Here is a 27,828-nt window from a genome sequence, read left to right on the forward strand (position 1 = left end):
GTTATGGGGGAGAAAAGACTTACAAGAAACACTCTCTAGCTCAACTATATTAAAAATGACAAGAAAGTTTTACAAAATACAGTTCCACGACACGGAAACAAGACATACTTAAGTAACTTAACATAAAACTTGATTTAACAATGAAGGTGATGCTACATTAAAGGTATAGTTTAAAGCGAAAGTATTTAATGGATGAAAGAATTAAAACTACGGCAGTTGGAACCTAGGGTAAACTCGGACACATTAAATTAAACTTTTAAAATGACATAAAGCGAAGAAATAATGAAACACAAAACGAATTAAACTAAATGAAACGAAACCAGAAAACATTGAGAATAACATTGCAAAAACACTGAAATAACACTTACTTCGGAAAGGCAGGAGTTCCCGAGGGTAGTCCTCGAGCGGGAACGCTCGCGAAGGCGGTCGGATGGAAAATGACGCCGAGCACACGCATCATTTTTCGAAGCTGGCCACAAGGCCGGAAATGGCCCGATTACAATCAACCAATAAGATCAAACTTACCCTAGATTCCTGGACCTTTTTGCCAATAGGAAATCTTGTGACCATATATGGTCATTTTAACATCGTTAGCAATTGCACAAGTTCTGGAACATTACGATTACAACACCAAAATTTCATCATAGGAAACCACACGTGTGGTACAGGTACAGGATGCTCCAAAATAAATCACCTTACAAATTTTACATCAGATTACATAAAAACTACATTTAAAAAAATCACTTCAAAACACTTTTGCATGTTGAAATGTTCATACAGTTCAATATTTCTTGTGGTTACATGAAATTCCAGTAGAGTCCAGAGTTGCAAAAAAAATTAAATCCTTCAGACAAATAAAAAAAATAATTAAAATTTACATTTCCAAACACACTGTAGTTCAGCTCCGCTCGACAAAAAAAAAATTACAGAAAATAACAATTTAAATGAACTTAAAATGGGAGGCTTAATGGAGATTTGAAGATTTTCACAACGCCACAAATTGCACCACACCACAATTTCTTATCATCGTTCTCTTCAGGAACGTCCATACAGGCAAAACCCAGTAGAGCGTTGGTATCGCTGTCAAACGAAGTCGCTGACCGTGGCCTTTGCCAACGTCTCCATCCCTATTGCAGTCCAACCATTGCTCACTTACAGCCTCAGCACAGCCCACCCAACTTAGTGAACAGGTCCATAACTGGCGAAGGTAGGTGGCACAGCAGAGACGACTGCCACCATTAAACACCTTTCCATTCCACCATCAGACATTAGTGGCCAATAGGTACGTTGCAGACTCCAAATAGATATCCCAGGTTGAAAAGTCAGTGGCATTGCAGTAACTGGAACATAAACATACGCAGCAGAAATTTGGAACTGGAGAACTTAGGCCACTGGCCTGAACTATTGAGTCTTGAGTTTCGAGGGTGGGGTTTTTTTTTTTTTTTTTAATTAACAATAACAAGCCTCCTTAGGGAGATTCCCTCTCATGTTTCTGGGAAACCCCAGCCCTCCTAGCAAGTGCTATTTCAGAATTTCAAAATTTAGGAAAATTAAAAAACTAAAAGAAAATTTGCCAGAGTTTACCCTAGTGCCAAAAACATTATAAAATCCCTAACTAATCATGAATAAACTTCTAAACTTACCCCAGCAGACATTACATTAAATTATATCTAACATGATTATAAATAACCCTTCCCATTACAACAAAGTGACTTAACTAAATTATTAACTACAAAACCCGAAAAATTGTGCGCGCCAATTAATTAAAATTTGCTTACAACTAATTCCTTATAACTACCAAATTAAGTTATAGTGTGCATTCTTAATCACCCAACATTAAGGAACAGAACGAAACAAAATAAAAGGAAGATTTAGAATGTTACAAGGGAACTCAAAACCGAGAAATAATTAATTACGTTAGCTTGCAACCACTTTCAATGAACTGAGGATAGTAAGTCACTATTTATTTACCATGTCATGTACTCATGAAATTTTTACATAGATAAACTCACATTACGTATTACGTGTCACACCAGTCAAATGAAGGCGCAATAAAGCCAGGAATACCAAATGAAAATCATATTTATCAACAGGAACTCAAAAATGAAAAACAAAAGCGATGCAAGAGTGCACATGCAAACATCCAACTCACTGATATAAGAAATAAAAAGGTACAAGTACAACCTTCATACCAGAGATTACCAGATAACCGCACGACACACAAGACTACCAAGCTTATCTGTCCTTCGACATACACACAAACAATATGACCTCAAGTACCCTTGAACTTATCACACGACAATGAGACTCTTAGGGCCAATATTGTACTCCTAGAAGAGGAACGGCCTCTCAGCACCTTAACCCTAAGTCTCAGTACACACACACACATATGCCTACCAAAGGCACAATTATATTCAAAAATCGTAGGACAGCTACAGCACAGCTACAAATTTAGAACCGTACTCAGTCTACAGAATCCCATACTTCTACAAACTGAGTACATAAATTTAGAAGACACGAACCCGTAATACAAGAAATTCTTACTATCGATAAAATCGAACAAAAGGAAACGAGCAGAAAATTTAACTGAATGGTTTAGCTAAATTACGATACCCTCAAAATTTCACCAGAGACAAATTTAAAATAACAGAAATAAAATCTTGACAACCTGCAGACCTACTAAGACTTAACCAATTTATAGCTCAGCGTAAAGACACCAAAACGAACATTTACAGAAGATCTTCCTAGTAATCATTCTACAATAACAAGGGACATCATTTTCCATCTAGGCACCTAATACCAAGAAAAAGATCACGAGGAATCTCATACCAGATACACTAGATTTCCAACATGTCACGAGCACAAGTGCAGATCCGTAACCCGTCAAATTTGCCCAAAATGAGCCTCAGCATTACCTGGTCTAAAGATATGGTGAACACGTGTCACCCTATGAGCCTATCCAAGTCCTCATAGAGCCCTACCTAGCAAATATAGGAATACACGGGTAAATAAATATACGTGACAAGGAAACAGACACTTACACGATGGAAAAGCACCAAACAAACTAGGAAACTTTCGTAATTAGCAGCTAGTTGGGAAACAGTCCCCAAAATAGTCCCATACCTACTTGGAAACGAACCCAGATCCCACAATAGACCAAAAACAACACATAACCGGAAATTTAAATTTAAACTGAGCTAAAATACAACGTAAAATTACTTTAGAAGAGCACACACGTAGAATAGTACTAAATATTACATACCAGGCGACAAGAAACAAAATTTAGAAAAAATTTGCCGAAACACGAGATTTACAAACAGAAAAACACGTGAAGAAATAGCAATTTACGAACTTAACCTTAAAATTATTACCGACAATTTACAAAGACAAACATTTCAGAAAAACAAAAGAGACTCCATGCTAAAACTTGACCAAAACACACACAACAATTTACGTATCTGGAAGAAGAAAAAGAAGATGATTACGACACGAGAAACTTTTATAAGATTGAATTGAGCGCTCATAATCTCGGAAGTTAGTCAAGCAATCATCTGTTTTCAACACAATACGCAACTCAGCTGTTTGGGAGATAACATTAGGTCATGCACTGAAGTACAGCACTTAGCATAATTTAATGACATAGCCTAAAGCAACAAGTAATCCCACAGGTGTTACGATGAAAACACACGAATCGAAGAAAAAAAAACTTGACATAATCAAACATATTGAAATTTATCAAAGAAGACTTTCGGAACGCGAACACAGCACACGACATGTGAGGATATCACTTCACTAAAAAAAACACGTGGTCAAGCGAAATCTTGCCACACAGGAAAATTTATTGAAATTAACGAAACCAAAAAACTTGTTACAAATAGTGACGCACTATTTCCTCCAACCGTTAATTACAAGAGAAACACAGTAACACAAGACTGCACATCGCGGAACGAAAAACACGTCGTGAGATGAACTTGCGCAAGACTCATGAAAAACAAGAACCGGGAATTACGAATACACACGGAACTCTTACAACCTAAGCCTATATACAAACTTAAAAGATTTAAAATTAATTTTAGAAAAGTTAGCCGAGAATGATCATTGTAAGTCTTCGCTCCTTACATAACACACGCTCTGATATCAAATGTAACCGCTATTCGGGACAATTACGGTTACCATAATAATAATAACAATAATATAGAAATAACCAGTAATAAATAATAATAATATAGAAATAATAATGATAATGAGAATAATAATAGAAAGTAATATAAGAGTAATAATAATAATGAGATAGGAAAATGACGCAGTGGCGGAGAATTCATATAAACCAAAACAGGGAACACTTACAGGCCTAAAAATGACAACTAAGACAGGATGTGGAAGCTGCGGGAAGCCCTTATCGAGGTACATGGAACGTATGACGTTATGGGGGAGAAAAGACTTACAAGAAACACCCTCTAGCTCAACTATATTAAAAATGACAAGAAAGTTTTACAAAATACAGTTCCACGACACGGAAACAAGACATACTTAAGTAACTTAACATAAAACTTGATTTAACAATGAAGGTGATGCTACATTAAAGGTATAGTTTAAAGCGAAAGTATTTAATGGATGAAAGAATTAAAACTACGGCAATTGGAACCTAGGGTAAACTCGGACACATTAAATTAAACTTTTAAAATGACATAAAGCGAAGAAATAATGAAACACAAAACGAATTAAACTAAATGAAACGAAACCAGAAAACATTGAGAATAACATTGCAAAAACACTGAAATAACACTTACTTCGGAAAGGCAGGAGTTCCCGAGGGTAGCCCTCGAGCGGGAACGCTCGCGAGGGCGGTCGGATGGAAAATGACGCCGAGCACACGCATCATTTTTCGAAGCCGGCCACAAGGCCGGAAATGGCCCGATTACAATCAACCAATAAGATCAAACTTACCCTAGATTCCTGGACCTTTTTGCCAATAGGAAATCTTGTGACCATATATGGTCATTTTAACATCGTTAGCAATTGCACAAGTTCTGGAACATTACGATTACAACACCAAAATTTCATCGTAGGAAACCACACGTGTGGTACAGGTACAGGATGCTCCAAAATAAATCACCTTACAAATTTTACATCAGATTACATAAAAACTACATTTAAAAAAATCACTTCAAAACACTTTTGCATGTTGAAATGTTCATACAGTTCAATATTTCTTGTGGTTACATGAAATTCCAGTAGAGTCCAGAGTTGCAAAAAAAATTAAATCCTTCAGACAAATAAAAAAAAAATTAAAATTTACATTTCCAAACAGTTCTCCGTCCCACCAACCGGTGACAAAAGAAATAAATCACAAAGGTATCTGGACTAACTACACTTAACATAATTATTTGCCTTAAAATACACTTAAAATGGTTGACATGAGTTCTAAGTCATTAAAACATGTTAAAATTTAAAGAACTTCCTTGGGGTCCAAGTCACAAATAACAGCGCACCTCCAGCTTTCCTAGTGACTACAGTACATTGTGCCATACAACCAAGGCCATACTGTCATATAACTTTTACCATCAACAATGTCATTTTGAAATTACAGCAGCTGTTACAAAGCAACGAAGGATGTTCCCCCAACTCATCGGTAAACTGTATATAATCCAATTCTACAACCTCCATTTGCCTAACATCGGCACTTTTACAAGATTGTCAATTTTAACAAATGTTTTTTATTTTACTCAATGATTAGATTCCGAATAGGCCTAAATGAACATTTAAATATATGTTTTTATATCCAGAGCAACATCATAGGAACTTCATAACATCCTCAACTTCAAGATTGCATAATATTTTAAAACACTGCTCGACATTGTGCATACACTTTCCAATTATTTGTGACTTGGACACCAGGGAAGTTCTTTAAATTTTAACGTATTTTTATGACTTCCAACTCATGTCAACCATTTTAAGTGTATTTTAAGGCAAATTTTTATGTTAAGTGTGTGTTAGTCCAGATATCTTTGTGATTTATTTATTTGCTTTGAACTGATAATGATTCCAAGAGAATCGAAACTGCTCTTCATTTAATAAATGTTACACATTATATAAAGTGTTGAATGGTGGAACATCCATCGACCGATTCCTATTATTAAATAAATCAAACATGAACACGGAAATGACAGTTATAAATTATGCTTGACAGGTATACTCGCTGTTATACTAGTCATTGACAGGGCAATTTACATTTTTGTCAACCACTCAAGTTGTTGTTGTTGTTGTTGTTGTTGTTGTTGTTGTTGTTGTTGTTGTTGTTGTTGTTGTTGTTGTTGTTGAGGCACATGGGTGGACATGTGGCAGTCAGCGACATACTCTCTTCCAGGCCCTCTGTGGTGCTTCACGGTTTCATTTCACTTTATTTTATTTTCATTATTGCTCTCTTCATTCTGGTGTATAAAACCAGTTGATATTTTAAACAGATGTACAATCAGCCGCACAAAAATTGAACGGTAAAGAAATATTTCATTTTATAAATTCTCGAAACGCGAGAATATTCATAAACTGTGGATAGCCAGTGGAGCTCTACATCCTATTTAAACTTTCACACAACTGGCACTGATATTTCCCTTATTTATAGCCAATACATACTATAAGAAAAGACCTACTCACCTCATAACCTGTACCAGTGGAGAACAGTCCACTCAGATCGATTATTGGCTGATGCATAGGCACGACCTCAAGATAGTAACAAATGCCAAAGTAATTCCGTCTGATAACATAGCCGCACAACATTGCCTGCTTGTTCCTGATGTGAAAACTATGATGGACTCTCGTCTTCAGCCCACTCCATCTATGAGTGCGTAGCCCTTGCCCGTTTCTCACGTCATTTAGGCGAGGACGACCCACTTCGCTTGAAAGGGGGGACACTATAACATTTGATCTGTTTGGTATGGCCATTGTGGTTTGCGCATTAACATCTCTAAAACAGAGTATGTGCAATGTGGCTTGGAGACTGCTAATACTACAGTATTCGCATCGACAGGCAAGACCTCGTTAAAGCCAACCAGTTTAAATACCTTGGATCACTTATCACCATACGGAAATATATTTTCAGACACCCGAGCACGAGTAAATGCTACATGGCTGAATTGGCGTCAGGTCACTGGTGTGCTATGTGACAAGAAAATTCCCACCTGCCTGAAAGGAAAAATGTACAAATCCGTGGTCCGACCAGTTGCACTCAATGGGTCGGAATGCTGGCCTACAAGTAAGAAGCATGAGCAGGTTCTACATGGTATGGAGAGAAAATGTTACGTTGCATCTGGGAGATAGTGTGTTCGAGCCCCACTGTCGACAGCCCTGAAGATGGTTTTCCGTGGTTTCTTATTTTCACACCAGGCAATTAAGGGCACGGCTGCTTCCTTCCCACTCCTAGCCCTTTCCTATCCCATCGTCGCCATAAGACCCATCTGTGTCAGTGCAACATAAAACAAATTGGAAATGTTACGTTGGTCAGTGGGTCTTGAGAGACTGGACCATATCAGAAATGTAGATGTCTGAAGGCGATTGCGACTGGCACCTATCCCAGAAAAGATGTGAGAAACAAGGATTGGACGGTACGGTCATATTGTCCAAAGCCCTGCAGACTCGATACAAAAAGCCTTCCAATTGGAACTTGGAGGTTCTCAATCCCAAGGTCGTCCAAAGAAGCGATGGTTCGTCTGCATCAAGGAAGACGCGTCTTGTAGGCATCACTGAAGCTGAGGATGACATGTTTAAAAGTGGGCCCTGCACGAATGGAGAAGTAACGTTTATAGAAGGAATGTATTTGTTGGTAATATTCTACATAAATCTTTCTGTAAAACCAACTGTAAGAGATAGACAAGATAATGCGGCTTTTGGGCCTTTGCCTTGTCAAGAAAACAAGGGGAAGTTCTTTACATTTCGCAGAGACTTTGCTCTGCATTTTCAGAAGAGAAAACAGGGCTGTCTGTGAGGAAGACTTCTCTAATAATGACAGTTTACCGTAGTGGTTCAGGAAGTGATGACTGCATCTTGGTTCCTGTTCAATATGTATGTGCATTGTAAAATAGACAGCAACATTCTCAGATGGGGGAGAAATATGGTAGAAGAAGTAAATAAAATAACGTGCAACAAAAGACCGACAAGGAAAGAATAGAATACAGATGAAGGTGGAAAGAAAAGTATGTAAAAAGAAAAAGAAGAGAAAAAGGAAAAATGTGAGTGCAAGTGAGCTGGGGGGAAAGAACAGCCTCTGTTCATCTTTTTCTTTCCTTTTCGTGTATTGTTAAGCTTTTACCTTACCCTACACTTCCTTCATGAAGACTGAAAGATGGCCTCTCCTGGGGAAGCTGGGAAGTAGAAATGAGCTTGTCGGAGTCTGAAAAGATGAGGAGAGAGACTTATTTGGAGATGGCAGTGTATGGTGTGCAGATTGTCCTTCTTCCTACAGTGACCTGTCATTGTGTTTGATTCAAGATCACGAGACTGCCGTACTGACAAAGAACATAATCGCTAGTTGGTTTCACATCTTTGTTGTGTGATGGCCTACTTATGGATATGCAAAAAGTTTTGTTTAATAGCGATTTTTATTTCTTTTTACATTTATGTTATAGGTGTTTTAACTAGTGTTCGACATACTGAAAAGCTTTAAAGTTAATTTAATATATCAATTTGTGACTATTGACAGTACAATTCATCCATTGCAACATAGCAGGAGATCTGACTTAATTAAACTTCTTTATCAACTCCAAGAAGATGCGAATCTCCTCTTTCACTAAGTTCGCTACACTGAAATATTCCTCTGCTAGACCTACCATTGAATGATGGTAACAAAGAATATCACTTTAAGTATTAGCAAGTCTTTTTTTTTGCTTTACGTCGCACCGAAACAGGATAGGTCTTATGGCGACGATATTTTTTTTTCTTTTATTGAATTTCATCCAGTCTTAATGTTCTCTTTCTGTACTTAATTTTAAATTTTTTTCCCCATTTAATTTATTCATGGGTTACTGTTGTCATGTCCTAGTTCGTGAACCATAGGCAACGGCTAAGTGGCCTAGTAAGTGGTCCTGAGAGTCGGGATACCAGTTGCTATGGAATGGGAGTGGGCATCTCGGACATATTCTGAGTCATGGCCCTCCTTGTGCTCAGGTAGCTAGGACTATACAATTCACCGGTGGTCCATAACCCTTTAAAAGGAGAGATCCTCACTTGGACTATGTGCAAGTAGGGTAGCATCCTGCTTCATTAATTTACCAAGCTCAGAACATTTTAAGCAAGCCTTGGACCGATGGGAGTAATGGAGTCCCACTCCCATTTGACAGGCGAGGGACTCCTTGGAAACAACTTGGCGAACGAAATGGAATTTGATGGGGAGCTATCAATATTAATGGGGCTTATGGAAGAAAGAAAGTAGAACTGGCTGAGTCAGCAAAGAGGATGCATCTGGATGTGCTAGGAGTAAGTGATATTCGGGTAATGGGGATAACGAGGAAGAGATAGGAGATTATAAAGTGTACTTGACGGGTGTTAGAAAGGGAAGGGCAGAGTCTGGGATAGGGCTGTTTATCAGGAATACCATTTCCTGTTAGGCACGTAAATGAGCGAATGATGTGGGTAGATTTGGCAATTGGAGGAATTAGGGCGAAAATTGTCTCAGTGTATTCACCATGTGAGGGTGCAGATGAGTATGAACTTGACAAGTTTTATGAAGCATTGAGTGACATCGTGGTCAGGGTCAACAGCTAGGATAGAATAGTGCTAATGGGCGATTTCAATGCGAGAGTTGGGAATAGAACTGAAGGATACGAAAGGGTGATTGTTAAATGGGAAGATATGGAAGGTAATGGAAATGGGAAGCGTTTGCTGGACTTCTGTGCTAGTATGGGTTTAGCAGTTAAGAATACATTTTTCAAGCATAAGGCTATTCACCGCTACACATGGGTGGCAAGGGGTTCCAGATCCATAATGGACTATATCTTAACCGACTTGGAATTCAGGAAATCTGTTACGAATGTACAAGTTTTCAGCGGATTTTTCGATGATACAGACCACTATCTGATCTGTAGTGAACTAAGTATCTCTAGGCCTAGGGTAGAGGAAGTGAAATCTGTCTGCAAACGAATAAGGGTAGAAAATCTCCAGGACGAGGAAATTAGACAGAAGTACATGGATATAATTGGTGAGAAGTTTCGAACATTAGACAGTAAGCAGGTTCAGGATATAGAAAGTGAATGGGTGGCATACAGGGATGCTGTAGTAGAAACAGCAAGGGAATGCCTAGTAACAACTGTGTGTAAAGATGGGAAAAGGCGAACATCTTGGTGGAATTATGAAGTGAGAGCAACTTGTAAACGTAAAAAGAAGGCTCATCAGAAAAGGCTCCAAACAAGGGCGAGGCAGACAAGGATTTGTACGTAGATGAAAGAAAGAGAGCGAAACAAATAGTTGTTGAATCCAAAAAGAAGTCGTGGGAAGATTTTGGTAATAACCTGGAAAGGCTAGGTCAAGCAGCAGGGAAAACTTTCTGGACAGTAATAAAGAATCTTAGGAAAAGGAGGGAAAAAAGGAAATGAACAGTGTTTTGAGTAATTCAGGTGAATTCATAATAGATCCCAGGGAATCACTGGAGTAGTGATGGGACTTTTGATTAATTTTACTGAAGTGATTAATTTGATTCCGTTCACGTTACTGAATCGATACAGTGATCCGATTCACGGCACCTTAGTCACTGCTCCTACTGCATCTGTGTAGTATGTGCTGGTAAGACAGCAGCAACAGCATTCAGTACTCGCAGCTGCCATCTGGTCTTCATACTATGAACTCCTTTCTTAGAAAAAAATGCCTGTCACTCTAATACATCAAAGGTTTCCGGCGACGCAGGGTGGGAAAGGTTAGGATTAGGAAGGTAGCAGCCATGGCATGAATTAAGGTACAGTCCCAGCATTTCCTGGTGTGAAAATGGGGAAACTACAGAAAAGCATCTTAACGGCTGCCGACGGTGGGATTCGAACCCACCATCCGCCAAATACAAACGCAGAGCTGCACAATACTAACTGCACGACAACTCGCTCACTCATTTTTGAAAATATGTATTTTTCTATCAGATGAAATTTTTTTAAATCGTCATATTTTGTATAGGCTACCCGAGATGTACAGTAAGTAGCCCACTGGTTTTCTGATTCAACATACTGTTGGTTAAGTTATTGCGTCTGTCCACATATGATTGAAGTCTTGTGCAACGATGTGTCATATGAACTGAGAGAATACCGAGCCGTTCTTCCCAATATAAAACAGGTACTTTTGACTGGTCATGAGCATGATTCATTGTCATAGGACAGACTACAGTCGAGTTTAATTGTCAAATGTCAACTAAGTTATAATACTAAGATTCATTAAACTAATAAATAGCATAACCTAATAGCCTACCTACTTACTAGCTACTTCAGAATTATGTTTTGACTACCTTTTTAACACTGCAAATAAATCCATCTATTATTTAAACCTCCCTGTAAGAAGAGGACAGTGAATGCAAATGGGTATTATTTTCAAATGAGCTGAGCTCGAGAGTCCATTATAGCATACGATTCTTTCAATGTACCATGGCTTACTGTATGTCTCGCTGCAGCGGAAGCTTGGCTCTCCGCCAGTGTCCAGTGAGCCAATTTTTAAAAATTTAATTTATTTCTAGCCGAGTGCAGCCCTTGTAAGGCAGACCCTCTGATGAGGATGAGCGGCATCTGACATGCGTAGGTAACTGCGTATTATTGTGTGTGTGGTGTGTGAGTTGCAGGGATGTTGGGGACAGCACGAACACCTAGCCCCCGGGCCATTGGAATTAACCAGTGAAGGTTAAAATCCCCGACCCGGCCGGGAATCGAACCCTGGACCCTCCGAACCGAAGGCCAGTACACTGACACATTCAGCCAGCGAGTCGGACAGTGAGCCGATAAGGAGCTGTGTGTATTTTGTGTCTCACTGAGCCGTGTTCGTTCACGATTCTTTCGGTGTGCTATGGCTCACTGTATGTCTCGCTGCAGTGGAAGCTCGGCTCCCCGTCAGCGTCCAGTGAGTGCACCACTCAGCACTGTCCGCTGGGAGTAAGCTGAATCGTGTGCCATGAAGCACTGTCCGCTGGGAGTAAGCTGAATCGTGTGCCATGAGCTCGCCGTTCCAGTGAATCGATTCACTCAGACACTTGAATGAATCTATACACTGCTTCGAATCATGCATTCAGTAGCCAACACTACACTGGAGAGGTGGAGGGAATATTTTGAACATCTTCTCAATGTAAAAGGAAACCATCCTGGTGGTGTTGCGAACAGCCAAGCTCATGGGGAGGAGGAAAATGATGTTGGTGAAATTACTCTTGAGGAAGTGGAAAGGATGGTAAATAAACTCCATTGTCATAAAGCAGCAGGAATAGATGAAATTAGACCGGAAATGGTGAAGTATAGTGGGAAGGCAGTGATAAAATGGCTTCATGGAGTAGTAAGATTAGCATGGAGTGTTAGTAAGGTACCTTCAGATTGGACAAAAGCAATATTTACACCTATCTATAAGCAAGGGAACAGGAAGGATTGCAACAACTATCGAGGTATCTCCTTGATTAGTATACCAGGCAAAGTATTCACTGACATCTTGGAAGGGAGGGTGCGATCATTCGTTGAGAGGAAGTTGGATGAAAACCAGTGTGGTTTCAGACTACAGAGAGGCTGTCAGGATCAGATTTACAGTATGTGCCAGGTAATTGAAAAATGCTGCGAGAGGAATAGACAGTTGTGTTTATGTTTCATAGATCTAGAGAAAGCACATGACCGAGTACCGAGGGAAAAGATGTTCCCTCTACTGGGGGACTATGGAATTAAAGGTAGATTATTAAAATCAATCAGAGGCATTTATGTTGACAATTGGGCTTCAGTGAGAATTGATGGTAGAATGAGTTCTTGGTTCAGGGTACTTACAGGGATTAGAGAAGGCTGTAATTTTTCACCTTTGCTGTTCGTAGTTTACATGGATCATCTGCTGAAAGGTATAAAATGGCAGGGAGGGATTCAGTTAGGTGGAAATGTAGTAAGCAGTCTGGCCTATGCTGACGACTTGGTCTTAATGGCAGATTGTGCCGAAAGCCTGCAGTGTAATATCTTGGAACTTGAAAATAGGTGCAATGAGTATGGTATGAAAATTAGCCTCTCAGATTCTAAATTGATGTCAGTAGGTAAGAAATTCAAGAGAAATGTCAGATTGGTGATACAAAGCTAGAACAGGTTGATAATTTCAAGTATTTAGGTTGTGTGTTTTCCAGGATGGTAATACAGTAAGTGAGATTGAATCAATGTGTCGTAAAGCTAATGCAGTGAGCTCGCAGTTGCGATCAACAGTATTCTGTAAGAAGGAAGTCAGCTCCCAGACGAAACTATCTTTACATCGGTCTGTTTTGAGACCAACTTTTCTTTACGGGAGTGAAAGCTGGGTGGACTCAGGATATCTTATTCATAAGTTAGAAGTAACAGACATGAAAGTAGCAAGAATGATTGCTGGTACAAACAGGTGGGAACAATGACAGGAGGGTACTCGGAATGAGGAGATAAAGGCTAATTTAGGAATGAACTCGATGGATGTAGCTGTACGCATAAACAGGCTTGGTGGTGGTGGGGTCATGTGAGGCAAATGGAGGAGGATAGGTTACCTAGGAGAGTAATGGACTCTGTTATGGAGGGTAAGAGAAGTAGAGGTAGACCAAGACGACGATGGTTAGACTCAGTTTCTAACGATTTACAGATAAGAGGTATAGAACTAAATGAGGCCACAACACTAGTTACAAATCAAGGATTGTGGCGACGTTTAGTAAATTCACAGAAGCTTGTAGACTGAACGCTGAAAGGCACAACAGTCTATAATGATTATGTATGTATGTATGTATGTATGTATGCATGAATGAATGTTTAATTTTTTCCTTTATTAATATTTGCACAATCAGATCATCATATAATACTCTAAACAGTCCTTTGAGGCCCATGGTAGAGACAAAAGTTACAATTTACTGACGGTTACAATCGTTCACATTGTTCAGATGTGAGCCCATCTTCTTTTGTCCGTAGTATCCTCTACAGTAGCAACATCACCATCACTCTATCCTTCTACCTCCTTCTTGGGTATCCTCTTAGTCGTTTTTTGTAATTCTGAAAACTGAGCACTTGGTTTGGGAGAATTCTCTTTGCCCTCCAAACATGCCGTAACCACTGCAGTTTTTCTTTCCTATCGTCTTGCTGATATTTGTTTGCCCAAGGTATCAATGAAGATCTTCTGCACGTATTCTTTCCCATCTTCTAGCCTCTCCATCATATGTTGTACCTTCGATCTTCCTCAGCACTTTCCTCTCAAATGCATCCTTTCTCTCTTTGGAGTTGCCTATGCCTCACACCCATACATTAGTGCAGCCCATACTAGACTCATGTAAAAATGGATCTTGCTTCTCTGAGGTACCAAGTGTGACAAAAACAGGTGATTTAATTTGAAACAGATATAAGTAGTGTACTTTATCCTTTGCCATACCTCCTTTTCCACCTTACTTCTGCTTGAAAATCTGGAACCTAAGTACTTGAAGGTATCTACTCTCACAAAATTCTGTCTGTTGATACTTTTATCATCCTGATTGTTGTATTGGCGTGAGACAACCATATACTTCGTCTTTTTGTCATTGACCTTCCTTGCTTACATAAAATGGGGTGTATCAGCAGTCACCTGACCCAAGGTTTCACCCATAAGTACTATGTCATCTGCAAACACTAGGATCATTTCAGTCCTGAAAATCACCATCTCACTTGCACAACCTTATAACTTTAATTTGCTAAAATATCATTTTGTTCTTAACCAGAATTATATGATTCATTAAGGTATGGTATCTCAAAATTGCTTCAAAATATTTCTTCTTGTGTAATGCAAAAAAATCTTTCCTGTACTTGTATGTAACATTCAACTTCAGTGACAGGGAGTGGACATATTTTATCTGGCAGCTCTCCTCCTTTGTTTCACACTAATAATGATGGCACGATGTGTGTCACAACTCCTGACAAAAGCTGAGACTACTGAAGATATTGCAGATGGCGAAGACACTGCTTGCTACCAGTGCAAGGTGTGTCACGTGACCGAACGTTAATTATGTTATTCCTACAGTCATGAGTGTACGGATTTTAAATGACTGGCTCTGATATTTCATTAATGAAATAGTTATTTATTAATTTTGTAAGATACTCGCATTAGAAAATATTCCAATTCCACTTCTTTTAAACTAGTAATATTGGATGTACTGTACTTGATACTGTCAATGTACCTTTTATATTTTTTACTTTCATGTTATATCTCTGATTATAGAAAAGCAGTGCTGGTTTGAACTACTACACTCACCAGCCTGTTTCAAACCTTGTATAAATCAGATGTTATGACATTGCGACTATTTAGTAATGTGTCTTATGTTAATTAGCCTATTTGAGAAGTTTCAGTTTAGTATTTGAGGAACATTATTGATTGGGACAATCACAACATAGGTGGACTGAGTGGTTCAGACGGTTGAGGCGCTGACCTTCTGACCCCAACTTGGCAGGTTCGATCCTGGCTCAGTCCGGTGGTATTTCAAGGTGCTCAGGTACCTCAGCCTCGTGTCGGTAGATTCACTGGCACGTAAAAAGACCTCCTACAAAACAAAATTCTGGCTCCTCGACGTCTCCGAAAAGAGTAAAAGTAGTTGGTGGGACGTAAGGCCAGTAGTAGTAGTCACAACATGCGATAAAAATTTAATCTTTGGTTCTGTATTGACTTAATATAGTTAAACAGTTCTTAGCAAGGCATATATTGTCCACCTATTCAATACAATAATATGCACCACTAAAATTCCACGAACCTACTACGCTGGCATAGCAGGGGGAGAGGTGATACTCCCACGTGGCACGTCCCAGGTGGTGGATAGGGGGCTTCTGACCGGCTTGCCGGCGGACTTGAGGGAAATAAAATAGATCTTGTGGACCAAACGTACAACCCCCTGTGGGTGGGGGATGCAGACGAAGAATACACCTACGGTATCTCCCTGCCTATCGTAAGAGGCGACTGAAAGGGGTGACCAAGGGATGATGATATTGGAACCATGTTATTACTTGTGACTAGTACCACTATGTGCGGAACATCATGGGTTGACGTTACTTGCAACTAGTACCGCCTTGTGAGGAAAACCATGGGTCTGCGTTACATAGGAGCAGTACCATTATGCGAGAAACACTATGGGTCTGGGCGTTGAGATAAGTGTCATCGTGTGCATTCCACTGGTCGGCTCCACTGTGTTCAGAATGGGTCTGCGTTACCTATGAGTAGTACCACTTTATAAGGAACACCATGAGCCTATGTTCCCTGTGGTTGGTACCACTTTGTGAGAAAAACCACAGGTTTGACTGGCACCCGTGATAAGTACCACTTTGATGAAAACCCTGGGTCGTGTTACCTGTAGGCGTTACCATAATGTGTGATACACCGTGGGTCTACATTCCCTATGATTAGTAGCATTATGTGAGCGACACCAGGAGTATACGTGGCCTGTGATTAGTTCCACTAAGTGAGGAACTCCATGTGAATACTGGCGTTCGTGATCAATCCCACTAAGTTAGGAACATCATGTGTGAAACACCATAGGTTTATGTTACCTGTGAGTGGTGCAATTGTGTGTGACATACCATGGGTCTACATTACCTGTGATTAGTACCATCATGCAAGAAACACCATGAGTCTACGTTACCTGTGATTAATACCACTATAGGAGGAACACCGCGGTTCTGCTTTACCAGTGATTAGTATCATTATGAGAGGCCGGTGACCTGAATTTTGGACTCCCGAATAGGATCCACCGATTGTTTTTGTTTCACGATCATTTTTTTCATTGTGATTCGTTTTAGAGTTTAGTCAATGGATACATTTTTCATTTCGTTCATCTCGTACTATTAGGGGCTGATGACCTAGCTGTTAGGCCCCTTTAAACAACAATCATCATCATCATCACCACACCACATAAATTAAATGGTCTGTGCAGTCATTACGTGTAAAGGACATGTTTTGATCTATGTTAAGTTCTTCTTCAGCTTTTAATAGAAATGGAAAAAAGAATTCATATGAATAAAACTAATGAGAAAAAAAAAAAAAATTACAGATACAGTAAAAGCTTAATTTTACAAGGAGGAAGGTTTACAATAATTGACATAGTTTTAAAATCTTACTGCGAAAAGCAAGACTTTGATCAGGATGAAAGGTAACAGAAAATCCAGGGGAGTGACAAAAATAGCAAATGAACCTCTTGAAGTAGTGAAAAATTTTAAATATTTGGGCAGCATGATGTCACAAGATGGAAATTTGGATGGAGAAATTGATTTAAGAATACAGCAGTCTGCAAGTTTCTACCAGTGTGTGAGAGACATTCTATGGAATAAAGTTGTGCCAATGAAGTGCAAGAAGGTTTTATACTCGTCCTATTATACACCTCTACTGACCTATGCTTCAGCAGCCTGGGCGCTGACTATGTGGAACCAAAGTAAGATACAAGCAGCTGAAATGAGGTTCTTGAGGAGCATACAGGGAAAGACAAGATAGAATACAAAATGAGGAAATAAGGAGAAGCGTGGGAGTGCGTAAACTTCAAGAAGAGATAGATATAGCAAAGCTAAAATGGTTTGGACACATGATGAAAATGCCAGGAGAGAGAATACCAAAGAGAACATTCGTGGATACAGAGACTGCAAAGAGCCTAGGAGACGGCCTAGAATGACATGGAGGAGCTCTGTTGTGGACTGTATTGATAGCAATAGCAATATAGTAGTAGAAGAGAAATGGTGGAAAGATCGAATAAGGTGGAGAGCTTTCGTACACTACCCTACCCAGAGAGAACCTGGAAAAAGGAATGGATAAGGAAGAAGAAGAGTTTTAAAATCTTGCTGTGATTAATATTGGTGATGATTTGACTAAAACTAACACTCCAGTTAAATAAAAAGTGCTTGGCTAGAGGAGCATTATTGATATCAGTGTGGATTATTTACAATGGAAATGTCTGATATGACCAGTTGTCAATGTCGGTATAGAGTCTGAAATATCACACACCAATATTGATGTTTCCCGCTTTTGAGAAGAATAACCACAAACAACTATCTTGAGGTTTATTCATGTAACTTCTTATGCTGCGTGTTTTTGTGGACATTCTGGCTTGTCTACAGTAGTTAGTTTTGCTTGTACGTCTGGTCATAATTGTGTTTTCTCCTGAAAATGCAGCAAGGAATTTTGCATTAGTGGAGTATGTGTGCAATCTTCATTGTGTGGCAGACATTACAGGCATGTCTGTGTTCTAATGTGTATGGAACTGTTAAAAGGTGAAGAGAAGGCACCTGGTCCTGGTCATAGGAGAAGCACTACTGAGTGCGACAATTGCTTTCTCGTAATGCAAGTTCTTTGTGATCGTTTGCAGCAAGTGTGGGGTACGAACATTAGCAAGTAGGAGGAGGTTGTACAGTCTACGAGGACCACCACGGGATCTTAACTTACATGTGAGCACCGCTGTCAACGTTATGGAGCAGTGGAGATCAGTGCTGTTTATGGACGAATCCAGAGTCTGTTTAAGGGCACCAGATGGGTGGAAGGAAGAAAGAGAGTTTGGAGAAAACCTGGGAACTGTATTCACCTTGGTTTTTCTGTCCAAGGGCACCATTCAGTGGAGGCTGTGTTGTGGTCTGGGTTGGGTTTACCATTAATGCACACATCGTCACTACGAATGTGACAATGCTCTTCCTACCCATCATTTTCCTTAAGACTGGTCATGCCTCCCAGCAGTCCATCAGAACAGCTTCCGTTGTCTTGATTTTCCTAAGCTGATGTGTAAAGGAAAATGAACCTTACCATACTGTAGGAATGTACTGTATGTTTGCGTGACATATTTATGCACTCCTAGAGTATAATGTACAGGGTCTTTTTCTAGCTCGCTCTGCAGCACCACTCACAGCACAGCACGGCTGGCGCAATGACTCTCCGTCGCTAGCCGGTATAATGCACGCTTTTCCTCCCCACTACATCGCGGCAATTCTCACTTATAGATAGCCATTTCTAGTGAAACTATTAGTCTAAACCCTACCTGGCATTACATTTGATGTTTAAAATGTCCCTCAGCCATCAAACATGCCTGACACCTCATAAATAGGTTTGCAGACACTCGGCGAATCTCTGCCCGTGTGGTGTTCGAAATAACTTGTGTAAAGTTCTCTTGTGTGAGGGTTGTTCACATACATATTTTCCTTCAGCATTCCCCACAGGTAATAATCACAGGGATTTAAATCAGATGTAAATAACCACACGATCTTCGAAAACTTCCCATATTACCTCCAAAGACCGTTTAGCAGTGTGTGCCATAGCATTATCTTGCAAAAAGTAACCATTACTCCTTTCTTCTTCCATCAGCTCTTGAAAGAATGGTCTGAGAATAACATTAATATATATATATTAATCAGCATTTTCTGTTTCACGGAGAAATATAGGCCCTATAATTCTGCAAGCACTTATTGCGCACCATACACCTATATTTACATCATGAAGTGGACGGATTTTCTGCACACCAGTAGCGATTGTTTTGTCTGTTTACATAGCCACTTAAGTGTATCCATGCCTCATCACTATAAAATAAAAGTTCCGGGTCAACATACCCATCATGAATTGACTAAAGCAACTAGTTACAATACCGAACCCTAGCGAAACTGTCAGGTCCTCTTGGGCAGGGTGGGTTTGTACGGTTTGGCTTTTAACAGTTTTGTTGCTTTGAGGGCAGAAGTTAATGACACATTAGCTTGTACGGCAAGACGCGACAGGGATTTTGTTGGAGTTCTTTCCAAGAGAGTTCCTATTTTGTCAAGTTTTTCTCTGTTAAAATGGTTCGTTTCCTGCGTGATTTCTTGTTAAGAATGAACCCGGTGGTGCGGAACTTCTTTAGTAATTTACGTACTGTACTCCTATGGGGAGGGAGAATGCCAGGAAATTTGTGAATGAATTGAAAATGGCACTCTGTATAAGAAAAATGCTTCACATAGCACAACACTTGTTCTACTGTACTCATCACTCATTAAACACACGATAACTTTTGTGTTCCTACAGAAACTAAGCTATTTTAAAGCGATCACATTGAACACGCTACCAATACCACAAATGTTAAACTAAACTATTGCTGTGAAGCAATGGTTATTGCTACTGTACTGCATTGTATGCATTGTATGTAAGCTTTGGGAAGGCATTCTTTCTGATTATATTAGACATGTTTGTGAAATTAATAACTGGTTCGATAGAAGGCAATTCGGTTTTAGGAAAGGTTATTCCACTGAAGCTCAACTTGTAGGATTCCAGCAAGATATAGCAGATATCTTGGATTCTGGAGGTCAAATGGACTGTATCGTGATTGACATGTCTAAAGCATTTGATAGGGTGGATCATGGGAGACTACTGGCAAAAATGAGTGCAATTGGACTAGACAAAAGAGTGACTGAATGGGTTGCTATATTTCTAGAAAATAGATCTCAGAGAGTTAGAATAGGTGAAGCTTTGTCTGACCCTGTAATAGTTGAGAGGGGAGTTCCTCAGGGCAGTGTTATCGGACCTTTATGTTTTCTTATATATATAAATGATATGAGTAAAGGAGTGGAATCGGAGGTAAGGCTTTTTGCGGATGATGTTATTCTCTATAGAGTGATAAATAAGTTACAAGATTGTGAGCAACTGCAACGTGACCTCGAAAATGTTGTGTGATGGACAGCAGGCAATGGTATGTTGATAAACGGGGCTAAAAGTCAGGTTGTGAATTTCACAAATAGGAAAAGTCCTCTCAGTTTTAATTACTGCGTTGATGGGGTGAAAGTTCCTTTTGGGGATCATTGTAAGTATCTAGGTGTTAATATAAGGAAAGATCTTCACTGGGGTAATCACATAAATGGGATTGTAAATAAAGGGTACCGATCTCTACACATGGTTATGAGGGTGTTTAGGGGTTGTAGTAAGGATGTAAAGGAGAGTGCATATAAGTCTCTGGTAAGACCCCAACTAGAGTATGGTTCCAGTGTATGGGACCCTCACCAGGATTACCTGATTCAAGAACTGGAAAAAATCCAAAGAAAAGCAGCTCGATTTGTTCTGGGTGATTTCCGACAAAAGAGTAGCGTTACAAAAATGTTGCAATGTTTGGGTTGGGAAGAATTGAGAGAAAGAAGAAGAGCTGCTCGACTAAGTGGTATGTTCCGAGCTGTCAGCGGAGAGATGGCGTGGAATGACATTAGTAGACGAATAGGTTTGAATGGCGTTTATAAAAGTAGGAAAGATCACGATATGAAGATAAAGTTGGAATTCAAGAGGACGAACTGGGGCAAATATTCATTTATAGGAAGGGGAGTTAGGGATTGGAATAACTTACCAAGGGAGATGTTCAATAAATTTCCAATTTCTTTGAAATCATTTAGGAAAAGGCTAGGAAAGCAACAGATAGGGAATCTGCCACCTGGGTGACTGCCCTAAATGCAGATCAGTATTGATTGATGATGATGATTGTTGATTAGATAATCTCATGAAGCAATATATCTCTCGGCAAAGGAGGCACCCGGCTGCGCTGTCGCCTTCCGTGCATGTTCCTCTGACACTCGGAGTGAGCTAAAAAAAAAAAGACCTTGTAGCGTATTTAAGGTTAATTTTCCTTTACACTTTGGCATGGGAAAATTAACACAATGAAAATTGTTCTGATGGACTGCATATCATTTATGTAGCAGGGGGGCGTGACCAGTCTTAAGGGAAATAATGGATAGGAAGAGCATTGTCACGTTCACGGTTTTGGCTCCGCGGCGATGACATGGAGTTTGTGTTCATTGAAAATTGGAGTCTGACAGCCGTCCAATACATTATGGAGACTTTACTCAATCGCTTGGTGCCTCTTGTACCTCTCATCGGCGACAATGCTCGCGCACTCGTTGCCGTCTATGTACGGGAGTACCTTGATGAAGTTAAGATTGAGTGCATGGTGTGGCCTTTTGTAGTCACAACCTAAACCTAATAGAGCATGGCTGAGATATGTTTGGGAGACTTGATTGGAGTTCCTGGCAGAACTTTGGGCTGAAACTCAGGCAGAATGGGAGCTTATGCCACAAGAGAACATGCCTTCTGTAACTGCAGCTAGAGTTGGTACCCTTTGCTGAGGCAGTAGAAATGTGTCGCAAACACGTAGACAAATGGACTGCCATACAACAGTGCAAAGCTCCAGATTTCAACATTTCCAAATTCATGTTGGTGAGTTGGTGCGATTATCATAATCAGTTATGGCACTGCAACTTTTCAAATTGGCTAATTAATTTAGGATACATTGCAGTTCTGTTACAATGTCATAATATTTTAGTTTTACAAGGTTTCAGATGGACTAAATATGTGGTTTTTTTTGCTGGTCATTGTAATTAATGTCATATGGTTAATACATTTTTCATTTGGGAAGTAATATGAAGTTGAATTACTGATAGAAGGTTTCAACTGAGTACAAGCAATATCTAGTTACCCACAATTCTGTCCGGCTCCATGGCTAAATGGTTAGCGTGCTGGCCTTTGGTCACAGGGGTCCCGGGTTCGATTCCCGGCAGGGTCAGGAATTTTAACCATTTTGGTTAATTTCGCTGACACGAGGGCTGGGTGTTTGTGTCGTCCTCATCATCATTTCATCCTCATCACGACGCGCAGGTCGCCTACGGGCGTAAAATCAAAAGACCTGCACCTGGCGAGCCGAACATGTTCTCAGACATATCCGGCACTAAAAGCCATGCAGCATTTCATTTCATTCTTTCACCCACAATTCCTTCCTAACAGAAAGGTGCATTATTGTTTGTGATTAATATCTCACAGAAAATATTTAACTTTCTAGGTGATCCCATCGATTTTCTTTCGTGGTTTTTAAATGCTCTTCATTTAGCTTTGAATGGCACAAAGAAAAAAGACTCCTCAATTGTATATAAATCATTTCTGGGTTCAATGCGAATATACACTCGTAAGATCCCACCCATCGAGCTTGAAGAGGAGCAGAAGGAGGCTCTGTTGCAGATGGACGAGTATCAGGAAAAGGTGACAGAGTCTCCCTTTCTCTACCTAACCTGTGACCTGCCACCACCACCCCTCTTCAAAGATGAGTTCCGGGAGAATATCATCCCTCAGGTAAGTTGTGGTTAGTAAGTGCTAATGGTTATAAACTAGTAGTGATTTGGTATTAAGTTAAAGGGGTGTATTTATGAAATGGCTGTGAGAATCTAGAATGTATAACGAAAGTAAGCATTCAGTATTATGTTCTCTTTGCTGTTTTAAAAAGAAAAGTAAAATGTCAGTCCGTGTTTCCTGCCAGACATGACTTCCAACAGGCTATTTGTAGAGCCCTGCAGGGATGCGCATATCCGCGAAGTTAGGGTCTTGGCGGATACAAACTGAATGGCAGTGTGGATAATTATGCTGATAATTTCTAAATAATTAAGTGTATTAATTTTCGCTGAGGTATACTCTTACTTTGCTTGTGGTTAGGCGACCCTTAACAGTGTTATGGAAGAATGGTGATGTATGAAGAACCTTGAGTCCATAAAGCTGTAATTCTGAACTTAGCCTAACTGGCTCCTGCCCACAATTATTGGAAGAATGGAATAAAGGTCAATACGTCGGTAGTTGTCGCAAGAGGAACAGGTGCCAGGCATCAGGCATTTTGTATTATGTTAACAGATCTACCCATTTCAGTACCTTTGGTGCAATATGTTGTAGTAATTGGTTTTTTTTTTTTGCTTTACGTTGCACTGACACAGATACAGTAGGTCTTGTGGCAATGATGGGATAGGAAACGGCTAGGACTGTGAAGGAAGCGGCCGTGGCCTTAATTAAGGTGTGAAAATGGGAAACCACGGAAAACCATCTTCAGGGCTGCCGACAGTGGAGTTTGAACTCGCTATCTCCCGGATGCAAGCTCACAGCTGCACGCCCCTAACCGCACGGCCAACTTGCCTGGTATAGTTAAATATTTACAATGTCCACGGATATTCATTTTGCGGATGTGGATAACCATTTGCGGATGAAGGAAGTGCAGAGCGGATGCGGATAATATTTTTTATATCCGTGCAGGGCTCTAGCATCGTAGAACGTGGCGTAGAATAACAAATCGTCGTATCTCCATAATGGGCAAAAGTTTCTGTACATAGAATATCTTTTATCCAAGATACATATATATCGTAAATTTACACGAATTAACTTGTAGTTTCATTTTCAAGCTAGAGTAAGTGGATTTTTTTTTTTCTTTTTACATACATTATATCTTTATTGCCCCACCATAATATACACTATCAGTATAAGATAATAAAGAAAGAAAAACTAGTTCGTAACAGGGCTGACTACTTAACTCCACTAAATCTATAACTAATTTCTTACTAAATCTACTATGTAGCATCTCACACATGGGCGGATAGCCAGCTCCGCATGCAAGAAAATATTGAATATTTCATTCGCAATTAAAGCACATATTGTATTGAAAATAATTTGTTAAGAATAAAGGACAAACTTTTAAACCTCACATCATCATTTGTCAGTAAGGAAAACAAAATCAATATCAGCACATAGCACTGTCAAAAATATGACACAGTTTCCCAAAGAAGGACATGTGAGCTTTCTTACATTTCAGTGTTAATCTGAGTCAGCTGTTCCAGATTCACTGTCGCTGTTTCATCCCTCTGTAATAATATGTATATTCACTGCACTGTTCTCTCCAGTTTCCACATAAGGTTTTCCTCATCCTCGGTATGCTAAACAGAACATTTCCACTTATCAGCAATGATTTCACTAGACCCTAATTAAACTACAGTAACTGACGTACTTCAGGCAGCTTGAACACCGTGTTTTTCTTTGCCACATTGCCCTTAACTTGGCTCCTTGCAAGTTCACTGGGATTGAGTATATGTTTCAGAGTACTGTATGCCATGATTTTTCAATGAGAATATTATTTACATGTTTCTCATAGTTACATTTACATCTCTCAGCCAGCTGTAATAGGTTAATTTTGACTGTTTATTGAGCAGTGGAATGTTTTTATTTATGAGCCAAGAAATAATGTACTTTCTTGTGGAAATTGTTTGGAACATGTACCAAGTGATAAGAGACAATCCAGGACCAAAGTTTTGGAAGCACATTTTCAAACAGGTTTTAAATACATCCCTATACTTTTTCTTATGGTAATCACCTAATTTCTTTTGTGTTTCACCACCATCAACAGACCTGTCCGCACTACTGGTATGCAAAATAGTCAAGCCCCATCCTTATCGCTCTTGATATCTCCATGAGCCCATACCTTATTTGTTACTTGTCCTTCAGTTTTCATGGTTTGTCTAAGATATAAAACATGCATCCTTCTCTCCTAAACTGCCCAACTCCCTGTAAATAATGCCTTTGCCACTCTGAACTACAACACTGTTGTTAATATCTTAGGAGTGAAGCTTCCACGGTGTGAAGAATTATTTAATTTAATTTCCGGGTTGAACCGTGTTGTACTTGTCTGCACATCACGTACAGTTTGCCGACATTTCGAATACATTGCAGTATTCTTTGTCAAGGCGACTGAAATACCCCTACTTGATCCGAGGTAATCAGTCTCCCAAGCAGAAATTACACTACTAGAGTGGTCCTGATCTTGGCCTTTTATATCCTAGCCTTTCTGGCTGACGTAAGCCCTGGCTGTCTCGTGAGTATTCTGGAAAGTATGTGTCACAGCCAGGTAGTGGGGGCTTGCCCGTGCTGTTATGTAATGGGGTTGCGGCCCGTGTGTTTATGTTGCGGTCTGTATGTCTTAAACTATGAATGATAGGCATCCAAGAATTACTGATTTTATATCCTTCTTCTAAATTTATGTTGTTCGTATGTTTATTGATTTTGATAGCCTCGCGGATTTTCCTTTCCAGATTCCAAGGGATAGCTGCTAGGATCTTGGTCTTGTCAAATGATATTCCGTGCCTAGTTTCATAGGAATGCTTGGCTACTGCTGAAATATCTGTGTTTTGGTTCTTGGTGTGACGGATATGTTCTTTTAGGCGGGTGGAGATCAGACGTTTTGTCTCACCTGCATAACAAGCTCCGCAGCTACATTTAATGTGATATACTCCAGGGGCCTGTAATTCTGTTGTGTCTTTTACTGGTGGTAGATAACGGGCTAGCTTCCGGTGAGGTTTATAGATAGTTTTTATGTTGTATTTGTCCAGTATCTTGCCGATCCTGTCTGTAGTGTTTTTAATGTATGGCAGTATCGCTGTTTTCGGGCGGGTCAGTTCTTCTTTCCCGTTGTTTTCTCCTGCGGCGGCCTTTTCTTTGTTCTCTTCTGATTTTTTAAGGACTCGTCGGATGTTATTGAGCGAGTAGCCATTTTTCCTCAGGGTTCTCGTGAGGTGTTCTTTCTCTTCCTCAAAGTGCTCTGCGTCAGATATCGGTATGGCCCTGTTCACCAGTGATGTTAGGACAGCCTGCTTTTGTGATGGGTGTTGATGAGACGAGGCGTGTAGGTACCTGTCTGTGTGAGTGGGTTTCCTGTATACTGCGCAACTTAGCGTCCCATTGGAGTTGCGTATTACCAGCACATCCAGGAACGGTAGTTTTTCGTCTACTATTTCCATGGTGATACTATTTCCATGGTGAACTGAATATTTACGTGTATGGAGTTGAGATGGTTGAGAAATAGCTGTAGATTATTGCTCCCGTGAGGCCAGATTACGAATGTGTCATCCACAAAACGGAGAAAAAATTTCGGTTTCAGGGCAGATGTAGCTAAGGCTTTCTGTTCGAAGTGTTCCATATACATGTTTGCTATTATTGGAGAGAGTGGCGATCCTATCGCGGCCCCTTCTGTCTGTTCGTAGAACTCCCCGTTGAAATAGAAATAAGTGGCGCTAAGGCATTCTTTAGCTAGTGTTGACAGGTCTTCTGGAAGTTTCTGGTCTAATAGCAGAAATACTTCTGTTACCGGCACCTTGGTGAAGAGTGACGTGACGTCAAAACTTACTAATAAGTCCGTACTTTCAATTGATTGGTCCTTAAGGAGCTGGATGAAATGTCGGGAGTCCTTCACGTAGGTTTCAGTGTTTCCTGTATGTGGCTGAAGTAGTCCAGCTAGGTAACGGGTGATATCATGCGTGGGAGATCCTATAGCGCTCACGATAGGTCGCAGAGGTATGCGTTCTTTATGGATTTTAGGAAGGCCATACAATTTAGGAGGTATCGGGTCCAAGGATATCAGCTTCTTCTGTATTTCGGCTGGGATACTGGAATTTTTACTAGTGTTGGAGTTTGTTCTTAATACGGTTGGTAGGGTTGCTTATTTTTCTGTATGTAGAATCGGTGAATAATTGTTCTATTTTCCTAGTGTAGTCTGTGCGTGTCATTATCACCGTAGCATTGGCTTTATCTGCGGGTAAGATAATTGTTTCCGTATCTTGACGTAGTGTTTTTAGGGCATGAATTTCCTCTTTAATCAAATTGGATGGCTGCGGCTTTGCGGTTCTCAGTAGACATGATATATCCTGTCTGATCTCCTCTGCGGATTCGGTAGGAAGGTGTCGGATTGCAATTTTTTCTTTGCTACTTATTTCTTCCACCGGTATGCTATTCGGAGCTACTGCGTAGTTGAGTCCTTTTCTCAAGACCGAGGTAGTTGGTTCACTGAGTAGCTTGTCTGTGAGGTTTACTATTACATTCTTCTGCAGTGGAGCAGGTGGTTTCGGTTTCTGTTTTCGT

At 40.0% G+C, this 27,828-nt stretch overlaps 1 protein-coding gene across 1 annotated transcript in view; it reads left to right on the forward strand.

Moving 5' to 3' along the window:
- The window catches only part of Usp39 (ubiquitin specific protease 39), a 98,619-nt gene that overhangs the window by 8,063 nt on the left and 62,728 nt on the right, over nucleotides 1-27,828 (forward strand). The window contains exon 6 of the mRNA XM_067152217.2: nucleotides 22,955-23,241. Within this exon, the coding sequence (XP_067008318.1) occupies nucleotides 22,955-23,241 (287 nt within the window). The remainder of the gene's footprint in view (nucleotides 1-22,954; nucleotides 23,242-27,828) is intronic.

This window comes from Anabrus simplex, chromosome 8 (assembly GCF_040414725.1).
Source record: "Anabrus simplex isolate iqAnaSimp1 chromosome 8, ASM4041472v1, whole genome shotgun sequence".
Taxonomy (NCBI): Eukaryota; Metazoa; Arthropoda; class Insecta; order Orthoptera; family Tettigoniidae; genus Anabrus; species Anabrus simplex.